General features: G+C 44.7%; 1 protein-coding gene across 1 annotated transcript in view; it reads left to right on the forward strand.

Moving 5' to 3' along the window:
- Positions 1–14738: 14738 nt before the first annotated feature.
- Positions 14739–21849, forward strand: part of sun1b (Sad1 and UNC84 domain containing 1b) — a 69275-nt gene continuing 62164 nt past the window's right edge. Inside the window, exon 1 of the mRNA XM_078418099.1 lies at positions 14739–14862. Within this exon, the coding sequence (XP_078274225.1) occupies positions 14780–14862 (83 nt within the window). The 5' untranslated portion in view covers positions 14739–14779. The remainder of the gene's footprint in view (positions 14863–21849) is intronic.

Here is a 21849-nt window from a genome sequence, read left to right on the forward strand (position 1 = left end):
CCTGGAGTCTGACGCCGCGAGAAAAAGTTGAAACGTTCGATAATGTTATTGGTGGGTATATCGCACAGGGCAGTGAACTTAGCCATGAGACATACCGGGTCGTTGCGGTCCTCCGGAGGGACGAATTCGAACGACGCATAGCGTTCCATTGCCTCCGGACCAGCCAGGTTGAGGAGCAGGTGAGCTTTTATCGCAGCAGTTGCATCAGGATGGGCAATCGCTATATAGTGCTCGTAGTCCCGCTGGAAGACAGTCCAGCGGTGCACTATGTCCTCATCAAAAACGAGCGTGTCCGGACGACGACACGAGGGAGCCATGGCAAAGTGGAAGGATGGGACACAACTGGGACGAACAAATTCACAAAAATAAAAACCCGATAAACAGGAGACGCAAGTCTACCGCTCTGACACCATGTAAAGAGACGTCCTTTGCACACAGAGTCTTTTACTGGATATTGTTTATTAATGTCACTACACATGATATGCCCTAGCTGTCCGTGGTCATCACTGGAACTAGAGAGCGAGCTGGAGGTGGGGAAGCTACAATTATACAAGAGACAATGGGGAGTGGTTAGTAGTGGTGAGGTCACTATGTTAAAGGAACATGCACTGATCTACAGTATTCAATACAAAAAAATGCCAGAAAACCCCTGGCAGCCCAAAAAAGGACCTTTTTATTTACTCTCTCTCTCTCTCTCTCTCTCTCTCTCTCTCTCTCTCTATATATATATATATATATATATATATCTATATATATCTCCCACTTCTACCTCTCCTCCCTCTCGCCCTCTCTCTCTCACCTCTCTCACCTCTCTCACCTTCTCTCTCGTCCCCTCTCTTTCTCGTCTCGTCTCTCTCGCCCCCTCTCATGTCACCCCCTCTCTCTCGTCCAGCTCTATCGTTCTTTATCTCTTCATTTGTCAGTTTTACAAATGATTCCAGGGAAAATGAAAATTGAAGTGCATCCAATATCTTTCACACTCAGGCACAATCCAATGCTGAAGATTTAGTTTTATTTAGATTAGAGGTGCAGTGTGGACACAGGCCCTTCGGACCAATGAGTCCCTGCCGACCAGCGATCCCCGTACACTAGCATTATCCTACACACTAAGGACAATTTACAATTTTTACCAAAGCCAATTAATCTACAAGCCTGTATGTCTGGAGTGTGGGAGGAAACTGGAGCCGCCAGAGGAAACCCCCGCGGTCACGGTGAGAGCGTACAACCTCTGTACCGACCGACCGACAGCACCCGTTGTCATTATTGAACCTGGGTTTCTGGTCCTGTAAGGCAGCAAATCGACTGCTGTGCCACCATGCCGCCCCAAGTCAGAACACACACCTTCATCTTTCTTCAGTCACTTTTCTCAGACAAAGAAAGGCTCATTGAGTTGTGCTGGCCCAACTGCAGTCAGACGTTCTGTACAGAGAAACTTTAAAGCATCGGTCAGAGCCGTGCACGGTTGGTCAAATGATTTTAATCAACCCAGGTGGTATGACTTGGCTTATTGTTGACTCCAGACATCAAAGGGACGGTGTTCCTGCGATTAATCTCGCTGAATGACGGAGCTGTTATCTTGCACGTACTGCTGAGAATGATCCCATCTCTCTGCACAAGCTTTACATTGTCTTCTGGCTGGTGCCCAAGTTGGGATCTTCGAATACATTCTCCATACCTGAAGTCAAGCCAAGAGATTGCCTTGATCCGTGCTGAATGATACCATTGCCCCACCATGGCTATTATATGAACATGATACCAACAGTGGAGGCTAAAGCCAACCAGAGAAACCTAACGAGGCATTGCTTGTTTAGAAAATGTCTTCATACTCAAAGCATTGAATTAATGTTTGTTTTCAACACAGACTGTGATAGGAACAGCAGCAGGTGATAACAAGATGATTCACTGAAATTGAGGCACTTTTTTAAAAAGGTAGGCAGAAAGTGTTGCTGGAGTAATTCAGCAGGTCAGTCAGCATCTCGAAAGGAAAAGAATAGGTGGTCTGAAGAAAGGTCTCAACCCTATCCTTTTCCTCCAAAAATGCTGCATGACCTGCTCAGTTACTCCAGCACAATGTGTTTATCTTTGGTATAAACCAGCTCTGCAGTTTTTTTTTCTACATTCTATTTTTAAAATCTATTTTCTACATTGGTTTTTCATTGATGTTTGTCTGTGCAAGACCAGATATATCTATAGTGAAAAATTAATATAGAAAACAGGTTTTTAAAAAAATCATGTAAAAACAATGATGGTTTCCAAAAAGACACAAAGTGCTGGAGTAACTCACTGCCCAACCCACTGAGATACTCTAGCACTTTTTTGTCATCTTTTTTAGAATAAAGGATTGTTATTTCACAGTTTCTGTAAAATCCTCCCGTTATCACCCACCTCATAATTTATGCCTCTCATTATTTTATCTGCAGTAAACGCTTGTTAAAATGGACCTGGGGGGGGGGGGGGGGGGGGATGCTGTCCGCTATTGCCGATTGTCCGCTATAACCAAGTAAAGAGTATCATTGGATAAATAGTAGAAACGAACAACTGCAGCTGTTGGTTAATACACAAAAGGACACAAAGTGCTGGAGTAACTCAGCAGGTCAGGCAGCATCTCTGGAGAACATGGATCGGTGACATAGCAGGTCAAGACCTTTCTTTGGACTCTCGGTCCGGAACTGGGCCTGGAATCCAGATGAGTTGGCGGCCCCGGCCTGCTAGCGGCCGGCGGAGAGTCGGGGATCGGCAGAGTCGATGGACACGGCCTGTGTGCAGCCGGAGCGCAGGTAAGGGGTCGGCGGTGGTGACGACAGGTGCGGCCTGGAAGACAGTGCGAGCCGGGTATGGCGTGGGCAGGTGTCGGTAGGTCCATTGCTCTAACCGGTCCGTTATAAAGAAGTCCGTTAAAACTACGGTTTAACTTCGATCAGGTCTTCCCTCGGCCCCTGGCACTCCAGGGAAAACAATACGAGCAAATACGAGAGCTATCTGGCGGGGGGCCGCTGAGAACACGGGGGAGATCCTGTGGGAGCCGTCAAGAACAAAGAGGACCCGGCGGGGGGGGGGGCACTTGTGGCTACGTGCGATGGCAGGCCTGGTTCGCCACCGCGAGCAGAAAATAAAACCAATGAACGTTTTGTAACGTCAGCGTCAGCAATGTGGTGACTCTTGTGTACTGCCTAGATGAGGCCTGCTGTATGATTTCACTGGGTTGTATGCAAAACAAAGCATTTCACTGTACCTAGGTACATGTGACTATAAAGTATAATTGAATTAAATATTTGAGTAACTCAGCAGGACAGGCAGCATCTCTGGAGAGAAGAAGTGGGTGACGTTTCGAGTTGAGAAAGGTGTCGACCCGAAACGTCGCCCATTCCTTCTTTCCAGAGGTGCTGCCCGTCCTGCTGAGTTTCTCCAGCATTTATTGTCTATCTTCGGTATAAACCAGCATCTTCAGTTCATTCCTACACATGAATTAAATATTTCACTGATTATTACAGCTTTCTACGCAATAACGACTTGTAATGCAGCTGCTGGACACTTGGTGTCACTGGAGAGTTGAGATTGCTCAAACCGTGCAAACTTGTTGGTCAATAATAAATAGATAGATTATTAGTCAAGGGTGTTTCATTGTCATATGTCCTGAAACAAAACAATGAAATTCTTACTTGCAGTAGCAGCACAACAGGTAAAGACAGTACTCAATAGATAATATAATAAACAAACAAAAGAAAAGCTCAATATATTTAAAAAACTAACTGCGCAAAAACAACAAAAAAGCCCAAAGTCCCTGATGCAATCTTGGCAGTTCATAATTCAGAGTTTAGTTGGTTTGTACTGTTAGTTTAGTTTAGAGATACAGCATGGAAACGGGCCTTTCGGCCCACCGAGTCCGCTCCGACCAACGATCCCCGTACATTAACACTATCCTACATATACTAGGGACAATTTACTTTTTGTACCAAGCCAATTAACCTACAAACCTGTATGTCTTTGGAGTGTGGAGGGAAAACCGAAGATTTCTGCGAAAACCCACACGGTCACGGGGAGTGTACAACTCCGTACAGACAGCACCCGTGGTCGGGGTCGAACCCGAGGCTCTGGCACTGTAAGGCAGCAACTCTACCACTGCGCCACCGAGCGCCCATTCTGAGAGTTGTTGGGAAGAAACTGTTCCTGAACCTGATCGTTACAGTCTTCCGACTCCTACACCTTCTTCCTGATGGCAGGAGTGAAATGAGAGTGTGGTCAGGCTGGTGTGGGTCCTTGATGTGGGACTCAACAAGTCCACACCGATCATCCATCACCCGTTCACACTAGTTCTACGTTATCCCACTTTCTCATCCACTCCCTACACACTAGAGGCAATTTACAGAGGCCAATTAACCTGCAAACTTGCACATCTTTGGGATGTGTGGTGTTTGCACGTTCTCCATGTGACCGCGTGGGTTTCCTCTGGGTGCTCCGGTTTCCTCCCACATCCCAAAGACGTGCAGGTTTATAGGTTAACTGGCCTCTGGAAATTGTCCCTATTGTCTACGGAGTGGATGAGAAAGTGGGATAACATAGAACTTGTGTTAACGGGTGGATGATCAATGGTCAGCCTGGACTCGGTGGGCCGAAAGACCCGTTTACATGCTCTGTCTCTAAAACTAAAACAGATAAGGCAGCAATTAGCTGGAGTGAATTTGTCCATTTTTGTGACCAAGGAAGAGTTGGGCAGTATTCTGCATTCCTGTGTGGCCTTCTTTCCACCGGCACAGATACACGGCTGAATTATTTTCAGCTGCATCTCATTTATTTTGTGACTCCTTTGGAGTTTGGAATATCCCAAGCCACCTTAACGTTCATTGCAACATTCGCTCGACAGTTGCTGCGTATTGTCAGTGCTTTTTTCCTGTTTTTATACAGACAAGGTCTCCATGCCACCACCTCTCCTCCCTTGCACTGTGTTTCTGAGACCTCTGCTTTCATTTGTGGACAATTGGTCAATTGCACCACTGTTAGAGCCGCTGCCTCACAGCGTCAGAGGTCTGGGTTCGATCCCGACCTCGGGTACTGTCTGTGTGGAGTTTGCATGTTCCCCCTGTAACCACGTGGGTTTCCTCTGGGTGCTCCGGTTTCCTCCTGCATCCCCAAGACATCTGGGTTTGTAGGTTAATTGGCCCTCTGTAAATTGCCCCTGGTGTGTAGGCAGTGGGATGACATGGAACTAGTGTTGACAGCTAATCGAAGGTCGGCGTGGGCGCGGTGGGCCAAAGGGCTTGTTTCCATGCCATATCTCTCTCAACTAGCAGCTGTGGTTGCCTGTGGAATTTCAGAAGGAATAGCAATGCCCCCATTTGCCACCATCCTCTTCCCTCGTTCTCCACTGCCTGTTGTAGTTTATTCTTTGGTGCCAAACAACAATTCCACTTGATCATTAGCCTGTTAGCTATTCGGCACCCTCTTAGCTCTGTAGCCACATTGCGGCACGGTGGCGCAGCGGTAGAGTTGCTGGCTTACAGGGCCAGAGACGCGGGTTCCATCCTGACTACGGTTGCTGGAGTTTGTACATTCTCCCCGTGACCTGCATGAGTTTTCTTCGGTTTCCACCCACACTCCAAAGATGTACAGGTAGGTCGGTCGGCTAATTAGCTTCGGTAAAAATTGTAAATTGTCCCTAGTGTCTGTAGGATAGTGTTAGTGTGCGGGGATCGCACTTTTTAAGAAAGGAGGGAGAGAGAAAACGGGAAATTATAGACCAGTTAGTCTGACATCAGTGGTGGGGAAGATGCTGGAGTCAGTTATAAAAGACGAAATTGCGGAGCATTTGGATAGTAGTAACAGGATCGTTCCGAGTCAGCATGGATTTACGAAGGGGAAATCATGCTTGACTAACTTTCTGGAATTCTTTGAGGATGTAACTGGGAAAATTGACAGGGGAGAGCCGGTGGATGTGGTGTACCTTGACTTTCAGAAAACCTTTGACAAGGTTCCACATAGGAGATTAGTGGGCAAAATTAGAGCACATGGTATTGGAGGTAGGGTACTGACATGGATAGAAAATTGGTTGCCAGACAGAAAGCAGAGTGGGGATAAATGGGTCCCTTTCAGAATGGCAGGCAGTAACTAGTGGGGTACTGCAAGGCTCGGTGCTGGGACCGCAGCTATTTACAATATACATTAATGACTTGGATGAAGGGATTAGCAAATTTGCAGATGATACAAAGCTGGGTGGTAGTGTGAACTGTGAGGAAGATGCTATGAGGTTGCAGCGTGACTTGGACAGGTTGTGTGAGTGGGCGGATGCATGGCAGATGCAGTTTAATGTGGATAAGTGTGAGGTTATCCACTTTGGTGGTAAGAATAGGAAGGCAGAGTATTATCTGAATGGTGTCAAGTTAGGAAAAGGGGACATACAACGAGATCTGGGTGTCCTAGTGCATCAGTCACTGAAAGGAAGCATGCAGGTACAGCAGGCAGTGAAGAAAGCCAATGGAATGTTGGCCTTCATAACAAGAGGAGTTGCGTATAGGAGCAAAGAGGTCCTTCTGCAGTTGTACAGGGCCCTAGTGAGACCGCACCTGGAGTACTGTGTGGAGTTTTGGTCTCCAAATTTGAGGAAGGATATTCTTGCTATTGAGGGCGTGCAGCGTAGGTTTACTAGGTTAATTCCCGGAATGGCGGGACTGTCATATGTTGAAAGACTGGAGCGACTAGGCTTGTATACACTGGAATTTAGAAGGATGAGAGGAGATCTTATCGAAACGTATAAGATTATTAAGGGTTGGACACGTTAGAGGCAGGAAACATGTTCCCAATGTTGGGGGAGTCCAGAACAAGGGGCCACAGTTTAAGAATAAGGGGTAGGCCATTTAGAACTGAGATGAGGAAAAACCTTTTCAGTCAGAGAGTTGTGAATCTGTGGAATTCTCTGCCTCAGAAGGCAGTGGAGGCCAATTCTCTGAATGCATTCAAGAGAGAGCTAGATAGAGCTCTTAAGGATAACGGAGTCAGGGGGTATGGGGAGAAGGCAGGAACGGGGTACTGATTGAGAATGATCAGCCATGATCACATTGGATGGCGGTGCTGGCTCGAAGGACGAATGGCCTCCTCCTGCACCTATTGTCTATTGTCTATTATCGCTGGTCGGTGAGGACTCGGTGGGCCGAAGGGCCTGTTTCCACGCTGTCTGTCATCAGCCTTGAACTCATAAAGAGCTTGAAATACTTGTGCTATAATAAACCTCAGCCACGGAGCATGGGAATAGAACAGCTCTCACCACCAGAATATTTAAGAAACATTGAACAGTTGCTAGGCAACAATGGCAGTAACATGCAGAATGCAACAAAAAAAAGACCAATTTACCCAATTCGAAGGACATTAACAAAGCAAGCACTTTCCCCATTGGTAGCAACATTTATGTTTAGAAGGAGGAGGCTTTTCCACAGAATAATTGGCAGGATTTTACAACTTTACTCAAGTGTTTCTCCTATAGAACAGTTTCTGAGCGTGACGGAAAGCAAAATCTGCCTTGCTCTCTGTGACTGTCAAGCATGAGTTCCCGAAGATTAAAGAGGATTTGCAGAATGAAGTATGCATGTAAATAGGAGTAATGGATCTGGACCATTTACAGATGCACAATTGTAGGCAGTCTTGCAATGGAAATCACAGAGAATAAGAAAGTGTTACAACTAAAATCACAATGGATAAGAAATTGTCACAACTGACATCATAGGTGGAAAGGTTGCAACAGAAATCAACTATTGCAACTGAAATCAATTATCGCAACAGAAATCAACCATGCAATTGAAATCACCAAGTATTGCAACTGAAATCAATTATTGCAACATAAATCAACCATTGCAATTGAAATCATCAAGTATTGCAACTGAAAACATAATGTTTAAGATTGTGTTGCAACTGAGGATCCTTTTAATTCTCACTGTATAATGTTTCCAGATTAATTCCTGAAGATCGCTAAACAGGTATCGCCCAATTTGACGAGTGGCTTTTGATTTTACTTATTTTGAACTGCGCTTCTCCACTGCCTATACCCTGACCCGCCTACTGTTCATCCATTAATCCTGTATTCCGTTAACTCTGCACTGGATCCCGTGATCCTCAAGGGTTTTTTTGAGGAAACCCATCTGGCTTCACCCTTGTCTTTGCAAACGTCTGCAGCCTCTCAACAATACTTACACTCCTACAATTTTGTCCACTGTCGTAGAATGTAGAACAGTACAGTATAGGCTCAGGCTTCACCCCATGAGTTACTCCAGCACTCTGTTGTTTACATATCAATCAGCTGCTCTCTTACCAGTAAGTAAATCAAAGGGATATGGGTTAAAATCATTTGAGGAAGTCACTTTAAATACAGGACAGAAGGATTGCTGCGTTCATCTCGAAACAAAACTAAACTGGAATGGTGGAAAAAAGATACAAAGTCCTGGAGTAACTCAGTGGGTCAGGCAACATCTCTGGAAAAATATAGATAGGTGACGTTTTGAGTCGGGATCCTTCTTCAGACTGAAAATGTGTGTGCTGGGGGAGGGGGGGATGGGGGTGGAGAGGGGAGACCTGGAGGCGAGAAAAGACCAAGACAATTAGGGGCTGGCGACAGATGATCTCAGGCAGGGTGGTTCCCTGATAGGCCAATTGTTGACTACGGTTGCTGGAGTTTGTACTTTCTCGCCGTGGCCTGCGTGGGTTTTCTCCAGGTGCTCCTGTTTCCTCCCACACACCAAAGATGTACAGGTTGGTCGGCTAATTGGCTTTGGTGAAAATTGTAAATTGTCCCTGGTGTCTGTAGGATAGTGTTAGTGTGCGGGGATCACTGGTTGGCGCAGACTCGGTGGGCCGAAGGGCCTGTTCCCACGCTGTATTTCTAAAAAATGAAAATTTGATCTTTCATTGTATGATCAAGAGGGATTCATTGTTACGAGCAGTGTAACTGATTAAACTACTTGGGTGAAGGAAGGGGGGCGAGGGGTGTTTAGTAGCAGTTACTGAAGCCTTTGTTCTGCTGCGTGCTACAAGGTTAAAAGACCAAAAACAAAAAACCAAGGAGTGCTGCAGCTTCAAGAGCTTGTAACAATGTGCAATTAGCTTGCTTTAAGTTGGCTGCAGCCACGCCCCGTCCCTGACAAGCTGCTTCCTCCACAAAGCCAAGAAGTATCTAAAACTGTAGCCCAGGATGAGTCACTTCTAGGACAACTGTTCCTGGCAGCTTCTACTTGCAGTGTTGAGACCAAAACTGTGAGCAATCCTCTTCAGCAACCAGCCTGCATTGCACAGTGTAGAAACAAGGAACTGCAGATGCTGGTTTATACCAAAGATAGACACAAGGTGCTGGAGTATCTGATGCGGGTCAGGCAGCATCTTTGGAGAAAATGGAGCCACTATGCCGGGACCCTTCTTCAGACTGGAGAGGAGAGGGCAGACCCTACAGCGGGTCAGGCAGCATCTCAAGGTCACCAATCCTTTTTCTCCAGAGATACCGCCTGACCCGCTGAGTTACTCCAGCACCATGTGTCTATCCTGAGATCTTGCCTGCTCCCACCGATGGATTTGCAAGATTGCATGAGACTCTCTTGGAAAGCAGAGGAGATCTTTTCAGTGAGCTGATTATTATTTAATCCTAAACTATGTCCTCCAGAGATGCTGCCTGACCCACTGAGTTACTCCAGCACTTTGTGGAATTTGTTTTTCAGATGTAGGCGTTCCATGTGCCTAGTGGCTTTTTTATGATAGAGGTTGTAGGTTTGGGGTGTGGAGGGGAGGTGGTGATGATGTTGGGGTAGTTTGTTGCGTTGCTGCAGTGATTGTTATGGATGGTACACAGCGCAATATTGTCAGAGGAAATAATTGTCCATCGTGGGTCCACCCCTCCCCTCCATCGACAGCATCTACACTACATGCTGACTCACAAAGGTGGCATCTACCACCCAGGATCCCCTCCATACAGCCTGTGCCCTCTTTACCTTTTAGGCTTTAGACTTTACAGATACAGCGTGGAGACAGGCTCATCGGCCCACCGAGTCCACGCCGACCAGTGATCACCCCGTCCGTACACAAGCACTATCCTACACGCTAGGGACAATTTACAATGTTACTGAAGCCACTTTACCTACAAACCTGTACTTGTTTGCAGTGTGGGAGGAAACCAGAGCACCCAGAGAAAACCCACGCAGTCACAGGGAGAACGTACAAACTCTGTACAGATAGCACCCGTGGTCAGGATCGAACCCGGGGCTCTAAAGCAGCAACTCTATAGGTGAGTCTTCTCACTATTACCATTGGCCATGTGGTACAGAAGCCTGAAGTCCTAAACCACCAGGTTCAGGAACGGCTATTTTCCTGCAACCATCAGGTTCTTGAGCTGAGTCACACAGCCCTAATCCCACTTGAGCAAAGGAACACTACTGCATTGCCATGTGCATATGTTTTTTCTAATTAAGTTTTTGCCCTTATGTCTTTTTTGCCCATTACTTAGAATTTTATGTGTGCTCTGTGTACAATATATGCATAATTGATGTTTTTGTGCATTTTTCCAAGTCCATGTGCCTAGGGTAGTGAATGTGGCGCCAATCACGCAGGCTGCCCTTGTAATTAAATAAACAAGGTTTTCTTTCCTTGCTTATTGTTCATCAAGATAATATTTTGGTTAATTATTTCCTCCTGCTTATTTTTGCATTTCTGCTGTAATCTCTCTATTCTAAGCCGACACTTCGAGGCATTCCTGAGGGAGTGATGTACAATGGCAGGGTTGTTTTTTGGATTAAATGTTCAATGCCATGTCTTTTCAGCGTAACTGATACGAAAATGAGGGTGGCACAGTGGCACAGCAGTGGAGCTGTTGCCTTACAGCGCCAGAGATCCGGGTTCGATTCTAACTACAGGTGCTGTCTATACGGAGTTTGTCCGTTCTCACTGGGATAGCGTGGGTTTTCTCCGGGTGCTCTGGTTTCCTCCCACACTCCAAAGACGTGCAGGTCTTTGGTTAAAAAATGGCAAATTGTAAATCGAAACGTTGTCTGTCTATTTCCTCTACAATATTGTCTAGCCTGCTGAGTTCCTCCAGCACTTTTACGTTTTGCCTATTTAAAAGCCTCTCAAACGCCACTATCATATCTGCCTCTACCACCACCCTGATACCATGTTTCAGGCACCCACCATTCTCTGTGGGGGGAAAAAAAACTTGCCCCGCACATTCCTTTAAACCAAAGATACTAGAGGAGCAAGATGAACCACTCCGTCGAAATCGCCTATACTGAATTGTAGTACGCAAAAGAATGTAACATCCGTCATTTTAGTAGGCAAAACCTGCCGTTCGCTATGCCTCGTAGTGTAATCAGTGTTTTGGGGAAACAGTATGTGTGATGATACCATAAAAATACAGAATATATCTCATCTATCAATTCACAGATTTTTGTTATTTTTCTTTTTAAACGTTTCTGCCTACTAAAATGGCGCCATGACATACTACGGTTTTTAGAGTCGAGTGATCTATCTTGCTCTGCTCTATTATCTTTGCTTTAAACTTTGTCCCTCTCAGCTTAAAGCTATGCTCTCTATGTTCTCCAGTCTTTCGCATTTCCAGCCCGGGGAAAAGGTTGTGACTGCCCAACCCATCTTTTTTGTCTCTTATAATTTTACATTCTGCTATCATACTGCTATCATATCTCCCCTCAACCTGAGATGCTCCAGAGAACATCATCAAAATTTGTCCTATCTCTTCTTCTAGCTAATGCCTTCTAATCCAGGCAGCAGGTGGTAAAGAAGATAGACACAAGTGCTGGAATAACTCAGTGGGTCAGGCAGCATCTCTGGAGAAAAAGGTGGGTGACGTTTCAGTTTGGGATCCTCCTACAGACTGAAAGTAGAGGAGAGGAAACTGGAGGTAAGAAAGGGCCAGAACAAAGCAGGACCAACAACAGATGACCAAGGAAGGGTGAAGCCCATAATGGCTCATTGCTGGCTGGGGAAGAGGTGATAACAATGGGATACAAGGATGCTAACAGTGGAACTAGCAGAACCACTAGGGTGGGGGTGGGTGGAGAGCAGGAATTTAGGGATTACTTGAAATTAGAGAAATCAAAGATCATACCGCTGAGTTGTAAGCTGCCAAAACGAAACACAAAGTGCTGTTCCTCCAATTTGCATGTGGCCTCACTCTGACAGTGGAGGAGGCCCAGGTCAGAAAGGTCAGTGTGGGAATGGGAAGGGGAGTTAAAATGTTTTGCAACCAGGTAAACCTCTTCTGCACCCTCACCAAAGCTTCCTGGTCATTTCAGAGATATCGCTAATGCTGCTGAAAATAGACACAAAGAGCTGGAGTAACTCTGCGGGTCAGACAACATCTCTGGAGAAGTACAATAGGTGACGTTTCTCGTCAAGACCCATCTCCAGACGCTAATGCTGCATTTGAAACCTCCTGCTGGCACGATTAAATTTGAATGCGCCTTTCCTTTACACCAGTGATATAACCACAGTCCTAATATCAGGACCGCACAGACAACGAAACTAAGCCCATCAATAAATGACATGTTACCCTTTTTTTTTAATTGCTATTTTTAGAAAAAGCAGAACTCTTTTACACATGGCACAATGACTTAAAGGTTTAAAAATAACATGCTGAAGCACATATTTTTACCCAGAATAGGGGAATCAGGAATCAGACGACATTGGCTTAAGGTGAGAGGGGAAAGATTTAATAGGACCTGAGGGGTAGCTGTTTTACACAAAGGATGGTGGGTGTATGAAATGACCTTTTTTTTTCTTTTTTTTTTCACACACACACACACACACGCGCGCGCGCGCAGACACACGCGCACGCGCACACGCACACGCACACACGCGCACACACACACACGCTGTTCTAAACCGTTGATGGATACAAAATGCTGGAGAAACTCAGCTGGACAGGCAGCATCTCTGGAGAGAAGGAATGGGGACATTTCAGGTCGAGATCCTTTTTCTGAAGAATATATATATAGAATCTTATTTATATATATATATATGTTTACATATTCTACAAGGAACTGTCGATGATGGTTTACTACATAAAGGCAAAAAATGATGGAGTAACTCAACTGGTCAGGTAGCATCACTGGAGAACATGATATGTGACATTTCAGGTTCTTAATTCCTCTGTTCTCCAGAGATGCATCTGCAGTTCCTCATTAATAAAAGTCCCTGTGGTCACCACACAATTAATGGCTCTTGCCCAGAGTAGGGGAATCAAGAACCAGAGGTTTTAGTTTTAAGGCGAGAAGGGAAAGATTTAATAGGAACCTGAGAGACAACTTTTCATAGAGGGTGGTGGGTGTATGGAACGAGCTGTAGAAGGAAGTTGTTTGGGCAATTACTATAATAGTATTTAAAAGACATTTGGAACAAGCACATAGATAGAAATGGTTTTGAGGGATATGGGCCACTTGCAGGCAATGGACCTGGTGTAGATAAGGCATCTTGGTCATCAATACAGTCACCCCATTCTTTTACATCTGTTTTCCACCCTGTAAATCTAGCGCCATCTCTCTGAGAATAGTATTCCTCATTCTGTATCTTTCCCTTCACTCTACTTGCAAAACAAAGCTTTTCACTGTACTTGGGCACACATGTTAATAATGAACCTAAATCTAAATGTGCTGGAGTCACTTAGTGGGTTAGGTAGCATCTCCGGAGTATGTTTCAAGTCGGGACCCTTCTTTGGACTGATTGTAGGAGGGTGGAGAAAGGGTGGAGGTGGATACAGGGGGTTGATTGGCAGGTGTGTGGACAAAGGCTCAAGATGAAAAGGAGACAAAAGGGTGTAAGATAAAGGGACAACAGTGAAATATGCAGTTTGCAATCCTTTCTATTTGTTAAGTATGAATTTTCAGCATGTTTAAATGCCAAATACTCCCAATGAACACTGGTTTGCGACATGGATTTCCCTGATATTGTTGTACTTGGCCTTTGTGGGAGAGTTTATGATTTGGGACATGCCTGAAAATTGAATGCTCAGCAAGATTATTTTCATCTGCTGTTGAGGGTGGTAAGTGTTTGGGTGGTACTGCAAAGGATATTTCTATCCCCACCCCAACCACATGAATATTTGAATTTGCTTTAGCTGCTGCATTTCCGGCACGCCTTCCCCAGATATGGTTAAAGTGTGAAAGGGGGTGTGTTGAAAAAAGAAATTACAAACGTTGATTTTGCAAGCTTTGCACTGGTCTTATTCCAGGCAAATGTGCGTTTGCAGATGTTGCTTCATTCCTGCTCACTAAGGAAGACACAATCTTCCAGAAATACTAGGGGACTGAGGATCTTGTGGGGGAGAGGAACTGAAGGGAATCCATATTAGTCATGAAATGGTGTTAGGTAAAGAGTTGCGACTGAAGGCAGATAAATCTCCAGGGCCTCCCAGAGTACCCTAGAAATCGTGGATTGGTGATCATTTTCCAATATTCTCTCGACTCTGGATCAGCTCCTGTGGACTGGATGGTAGCCAAAATAACTCCTGCACCTATTTTTGTATGTTTCTATGCCACATTGCCAACCACAACTGTAGAGAGGATCTCCCAGCCCATTGCAATTGGCAGTCAGTGCCTGGGGAACGTGATTGACAGCAACATGGGCCGTGCCCGGGAATCCTGTGGCCACAGAACCACGTGGTGCTTGTACCACGTGATGCTTGTGCGTGAACGCATCACGTGGTGTTCCCGGGCACCGTCGAGCAGCAGCGCCACGTGCCGTTCCCTGGCAACCCTGCGGGTGACTGACGGGAGGCGCGGCTCCACCCCTCCCCCCCTCCGTCCGCATGCGCGGGAGTGACGGGCGGCCGCGCTCGAGCGGGAACTTTTCAAACGGGAGGCGCAGCTGGTGGCGGGAACGGCGGCTCAGGTAGGTGGGCGGAGGGAGAAGAAGGGAGGCAGGCGAATGCAGGGCATGACAAGGGCCAGATCGGGCCGGGCCTGGAGGCGCAGGGAGCGAACCAGCACCTTACCCACCCACCCACCCACCAATGCCCCGGGGGGCCGTGGACCAGCGTTCAACCCCCTCCCCCCCGGGGCCTACCCTTGGTACAGAAGGAGCTGACAACGTCCTCAACCGCCGGGAGTCTAGACTACGGGTCCATGTCCCCCCCCCCCCTCCTCCAAGTGGTGTGACAACCCGTCCCACTTCGGGTGGAGGGAGGAAGGGTGTGAGAGAGGGGGGGGATGCCTCCAACCCAAGGGTTACATTCCTGACCCATCCCCACCCTGGGGACATCCGCACCCCCACCCATACACAACCACCCTGGGGTCCACCCGAGCTTGGGGACAACAATGCTCCTGCCCCTCCCCTGAGCTCCACCATCGACTCCACCTCTTCACTCTTGGGTCTGAATCCATTCCCCTGCCCTCCGTTTACTGGGGTTCACCTGTTGCCTCTGGGGTTCACTCCCTGATCACCCCTGGGGTCCTCCCCAAAAGGTTTTGCTCTACCCCCCCGGATTTATCCCCTACCCCCTCCTCACCCAGAGGTTCACCTCTTCTCCGAGGGGTTTGCCTCCCTCGAGGTCCCCGTGCTGCCCCATAGATTCTGAGGATTACTCTCTGATCCCCAACATGGGGTCCCTCCCTCTCTGGGTTCTCCCCCTCCCCCCACCACTTCCTGGGGTCCACCTGCTGCCATTGAGATTAACCCCTATCTCGTCCAATTTCTTTCCACCCCCCCCCCAGTTGACTAACACTTCGCCCAATCTCTCAATCCTTAGGGGTCCTTGGCCCCAATACCATTGTTAGCTGTCACCAAACCTGCCCTCCCACCGCACTCCTCAAAGATCGCTGTTGCCTGCGCTACCCTGTCACTGGGCCGTTGCTTCCTCACACCTTTCCAGCACGGTGTCTCGGACACTCTACCCACCACTGTGGCTCTTGCACTGTTCTGTCGAAATTCTGTTCATCGTTAAATGTTTGCATTGGTTACTGGAAAGATTTGATCTTGCTTTCAGCAGGGGAAATGGTTACTTTGCGCCTGTCAGCATCTGTAAGACATCAAGGTGTAGGAAAGGAAATACATTATGTAACATTGTCTTTAACATCCTGAATTGGTTTATAGTTCAAGGTAACTGAGGCAGCTTGCAGAGCTGCTGTCTCTGCACCAGAGATTGGGGTTTGGTTGTAACCCCGGGTGCTGTTTGTGTAGAGTTTGCATGTTTTTTTCTGTGCCCTTGTGGGTTCCTCTGAAGGTTGTGAAAGGTTATGGTGATAATCCCAGCTGCTAGTGTCTTTCAAACATTAACTTTGGAGCAGCCTGACCAAGTTATGGCCTGATCCAAGCTATAAAGCTCACGAGACATGATAAAGATAACTTATGTAAGAAATGGAATACCAAGCACTGACAAGATGACTTTGCACATGAGGTTGCAACATCAGTAAAAGGCTTTTACAGATCTAGGACTTGGTATTGTTATGCATTATCAAGAATTTAAATCTTATAATGCACCATATTATATTGAGGAAAAGCCAAGGTTCTTTTTCCAAACGTCATCCAAGAAAACATGTTCAACCAAAAGAGATGTCAACATGACAGCTTTGGAAAAGATGGATTTTGTTTGTTCATTTCTCAAGCCCCTAAATCAGTCTCCACTCCACCTTTAGTGGATTCAAAGGCTGGAGGAACATGACAACATCAAAACTCCTTTTCTCTCCCTGCTTCAATTTTGAGACCCTTGGAGGCTTAAACTTGACTATTCCAATGTTCGTGGCCCTACTTTCAGCTGTCATGGAATTCCTTGGCATTCAGTGGTTTTTCCCAATACCTCTTTTTTTTGCCCTGCCCATAGTCTGCCCATTACAATCCACTGAATATTCCTCTTTCAAGTCCTGACCTTGTGTGTCTGCAATTTTCATTGCTTCATCGTTAGCGGTTGTACAAAACAACACAGTGCTGGAGTAACTCAACCGGTCAGGTTGCATCTTGGGAGGATGCAGATTGGGGGTATTTTGGGTTAGGGTCTTTCTGACCTGAAACGTCACTACATCCACTTTCCCCAGAGATGCTGCTTGACCTGCTGAGTTACTCCCGCACTTAGTTTTCTTTGTAAAGCAGCATCTGCAATTTATTATTTCTTCATTGGCGGTTGTACCCTCAGTCACAAACAGCTCTGGAATAGCACCCTTCCTTCTTCCCCATCCTTAAAGACAATAGACAATAGGTGCAGGAGGAGGCCATTCGGCCCTTCGAGCCAGCACCGCCATTCAATGTGATCATGGCTGATCATTCTCAATCAGTACCCCGTTCCTGCCTTCTCCCCATACCCCCTGACTCCACTATCCTTAAGAGCTCTATCTAGCTCTCTCTTGAATGCATTCAGAGAATTGGCCTCCACTGCCTTCTGAGGCAGAGAATTCCACAGATTCACAACTCTCTGACTGAAAAAGCTTTTCCTCATCTACGTTCTAAATGGCCTACCTCTTATTCTTAAGCTGTGGCCCCTTGTTCTGGACTCCCCCAATATTGGGGACATGTTTCCTGCCTCTAACGTGTCCAACCCCTTAATAATCTTATACGTTTCGATAAGATCTCCTCTCATCCTTCTAAATTCCAGTGTATACAAGCCTAGTCGCTCCAGTCTTTGAACATATGACAGTCCCACCATTCCGGGAATTAACCTAGTAAACCTACGCTGCACGCCCTCAATAGCAAGAATATCCTTCCTCAAATTTGGAGACCAAAACTGCACACAGTACTCCAGGTGAGGTCTCACTAGGGCCCTGTCCAACTGCAGAAGAACCTCTTTGCTCCTATACTCAACTCCTCTTGTTATGAAGGCCAACATTCCATTGGCTTTCTTCACTGCCTGCTGTACCTGCATGCTTCCTTTCAGTGACTGATGCACTAGGACACCCAGATCTCGTTGTACGTCCCCTTTTCCTAACTTAACACCATTCAGATAATACTCTGCCTTCCTATTCTTACCACCAAAGTGGATAAACTCACAGACATTCCTTATCAGCTCTAAGGTTTCCTTCAGCAGAACAGTGAGAATTTTTTCACAATCACACTTGTATAAAGCCTCTTGTTGTATCCTGCTGAAGCTGTTATATAAATGAAATTTAGTGGGATATAACTGATATTTTTATGATTGTTATTTCTATGATGTTTGTTATTTTGTGTATCAATATTACCAACAAAACTGAATTGTAAATAGAATCCAATGAGTGCTTCACTTTTTTTCAACTCTCAATGTTGAAATTGGTGAGGAAGTGATTGCAAACTGTTAATTTGTGGGAATTCTAAAGTTTTTGCAAGGAAATTTAGCTGGAAATATGATGGAATGCAGATGCTATGCAAAATGGGATGCATTAGGATAGAGTCGAGGTTAACAGTTTGGGACTATGTGTATACCTAGTGTGGATCATGACTAGACAAACCTACTTTTCTTCAGCTTCAAATTACACTTTTATTGCCGAGTTCAGCTTCTCCACATGTTCATGTTTAACGTTTTAAGAGTGTGTGTAACAAAAAAGTGTATTCAAGATGGTTACCATGACTAATTCTGTTTTGGTTTTTGTAAACAGTTTTTATTCATGTATCTCATCTTAGTTTAATTTTATTTTGGGAAAAAAAAATGGGTTGAAAAGTATCTAGCTTCATTTAACTGTCCTAACGCTGATATTGGGACACTAATTTGATCGAGTATGCTGAAGTGAATAAAGTGAGCATTATAATATGTAACCCGAGCTGCTTTACTTGCCTTGGTAAACAAGGCTAAATTTCAATGGTGGGTTAAAATGACTTGATAATGGAACCCCAGATCAATGGTAGTTTTTTAAACCTACAAGCTAATGTTGCTTTTACAATATTAAGTTCCAAAGAATATTATGGGACAACGCAGAATAAGTCAGAAGACAAACATGTTGCATGGGCGGTTCCCCTCTCGGCGATTGTTCACAGTTGGAAAGAGTTACTCTGAATCATTTTCAACTGCTGCAGGGTTCAGACAAACATACAGTCCCTGCTCTGGAATCTAACTGCCAAAATGGGAACATAAAAATATTAGTAGCCGAGGCACAATACAATGAAATCGCATCTGTATCCGTGAGCTTTTGAAAACTGGTCTTAATTCCTTTTCATCTCATTTTGTTATAATTTTAAGCCAACTCGGTAGTTCTAAAGAGTCAGTAATTTATTTGATTTTAAACTGAACATTTTTGTGGATTTGTATGCGTAATTGCTTTTTTCCCCTCTTGTCACTGCCGTTGTGTCTGATGTACAGTGCCAGGTGGCTTGTTCAACAGTTCCTTTAACTCCATTCTTAATTTATGGGTGAAGGGAATTGACAACTGCCAATGTATTTAGCTGTAGTGAGAGCAGTGTTCCATTATCAAGTTTGAACTTTGCAATTTATTTGCTTTATGTTTGGGCATTTGATTCTTCACCACCCAACATCACCCCATCCCTCTCCCCTCTGAGTGACCTTACTCCCCAACCCCAATAAAGGAACATAGTTAGAATATGCTGCTGAATTGTTTAGCATGTGCTTAAAATGAAGATGAATTAAAACACCAACTGTTTGACGTTGGTGAATAGTATAGTAGTGTCAGCCAGGCATTTGTTTGAAAGCGGGAGAGTATCTATGGGCTTTCTTAGTGTAGGCACTGACATCTGTTGCAGTCAGATATAGTCAGTTGTGACTGGCAGCTCTTGTTTAGTTTTGGCTACTGCTCACTATGGATCTAGATTTATAGTGCTACAATAAAAAACAGTATTCTTGCCAAAATGTGATGCTAGATTGTTGCTTGGAGTTTTAGTTTTAGTGTACTTTCTATTTCACCAGAATAATCATGTTTTCAAGTACTCTTGGTTAGCAGAGATTTGTAACTTTGACACTGAAGCCGTGGCCTGCGATTATTGGAGTTATTCAAGAGGCCAGGTGGAAGTGTGTAATGTTTTGTTGGTAGTGTGGGTTGTGGGGACAGTGTTGGAGGAGATCGGACAAAAGGGACTGAAAAGTCACAAGACTGAAGGAATTTGAGGGACTTTGTAGCTGGTGTGACCTTGTAATTGACAGTAAAACTTGGAAACAATCATCTTTGAGGCTTTAATTTAGTACTTGGAACACAGAACACAGGCTTCCCGGGTTTGAATGACCTAACTTAAGGAATTCCTGTTCTACACTTTCTTACATTCAAGGTTTTTTTCAAGCTAGTAATACTGATGTCATCTGGGCAATGAACTGAGGGGCAGTTCAAGAAAATATGAACAAACCCCTTTTGAAGAAAATTATGGCAATTAGTGAGTATAGAATAAAGAAAATCATTCACTAAATGTATGACTGCAGATCAGGACTGTTGGGCACATCCTGACACTTTGTGTTTCCCTTTGCATTTTATGATTTGTATTGTCATTCTGTTAATAGCTCTGCTAGCTCGGATTTCTGGTGCTCTCTTTTCTGTGTGAGACAAAGAGAGAAAATCACACAGCTTTTATATTTGAATTTATTTAAATTATTTTCCATTATGAATTGTTTTGTGCAAAAGAGCAATAAACTTAATTGTGCTTTTGTTTTGTAAGAAATAGTTAGTTTCTATGCTACTGTGTTTTAAGACAGATAGGTAGCCTTGTCATAGCAAATAGGTGCAGGAGGAGGCCATTTGGCCCTTCGATCCAGCACCGTCACTGTCACCTGGCTATTGCAATTATTTATACTTTGTGATCAATCAAATGTTATCAATCTGGGCATTGGAACAATACACAAAAATGAAAATTGATTTTATAATTGAAATTATGAAGCTTCAATGACAGAAATTAAAGTTTATATTGCAGAGGTTTTGAAATTGGCTCAGATGTAGAATTAGTAGATAAATGCAATGAATACTATGTGGATCTTTTAGTTTTAAGGTAACCATTTCATTTCACTTGCATCTAGATAAATCACAGGGAGAATTGTACATTTTAAATTAAAATGGGCCAAACAATACTGTGGTAAGTAGGTGTGCCCAGGGATAAATTGTATTGTTTTAATTTTGTCCTCGGAACATTGTGCTATTCTGTTAGAGTTGACAGATGGTCTAATCTTGTGGCTTTTGTAACATTAGTAACCTTGAGGTTCATGGTGGCAAACTGTCACCTCCGCTGTTGGGTACTTGGTAATTGTCAGTTTGGCATTTCATTGTCATAGAATTATACAGCACAGATACAGGCTCTTCAGCCCACCATGTCCAAGCTGACTCTTTTGTCCATCATTGGGGTATATCATAAGAGCACCAGATTTAAGCAGACTAGAGACTTGAAATAGTATGTACTAACTGAAAATATTGAGCAACAGGAAATCTTGGTGGTTTTTAAATGTACTTCTGTGCACCATAGTAAATTGGTAATTACTTGACTGGGTAAAATGTAAAAATTGTCCCTTGTGGGTGTAGGATAGTGTTAATGTGCAGGGATCGCTGGGCGGCGCGGACTTGGTGGACTGAAAAGGCCTGTTTTCGCGCTGTATATATATGATATGATATGATATAGTAAGTTGCTTCCACCTCTGGTGAATGAGATAGCTGTGTTAGTATTATGTATTACGTACTTTATATTTATATATATATATATAGACCTGCTGAGTTACTCCAGCATTTTGTGTATATATCTACCTGAGTTACTCGACTTACTCAATGGATCAACTCGCTCGAGCTATCATTGGATGTATTTCTTATACATAGTCTCAAGTTACAACACAAAAGATTAAATTAACAATTGAAAGCATCACCAATGTGCAATTATAGATCTGTATACTGAAAACCCCCACAAAAAGTAATTGCTTTGTGTGTATAGTGCTCTGATTGGATTGTTAGTAATCTTGAATGCCTTTATTAACGTGATCAATCAACTTGTTAAATAGTATTAACA

This window comes from Rhinoraja longicauda, chromosome 21 (assembly GCF_053455715.1).
Source record: "Rhinoraja longicauda isolate Sanriku21f chromosome 21, sRhiLon1.1, whole genome shotgun sequence".
NCBI classification, from domain to species: Eukaryota; Metazoa; Chordata; class Chondrichthyes; order Rajiformes; family Arhynchobatidae; genus Rhinoraja; species Rhinoraja longicauda.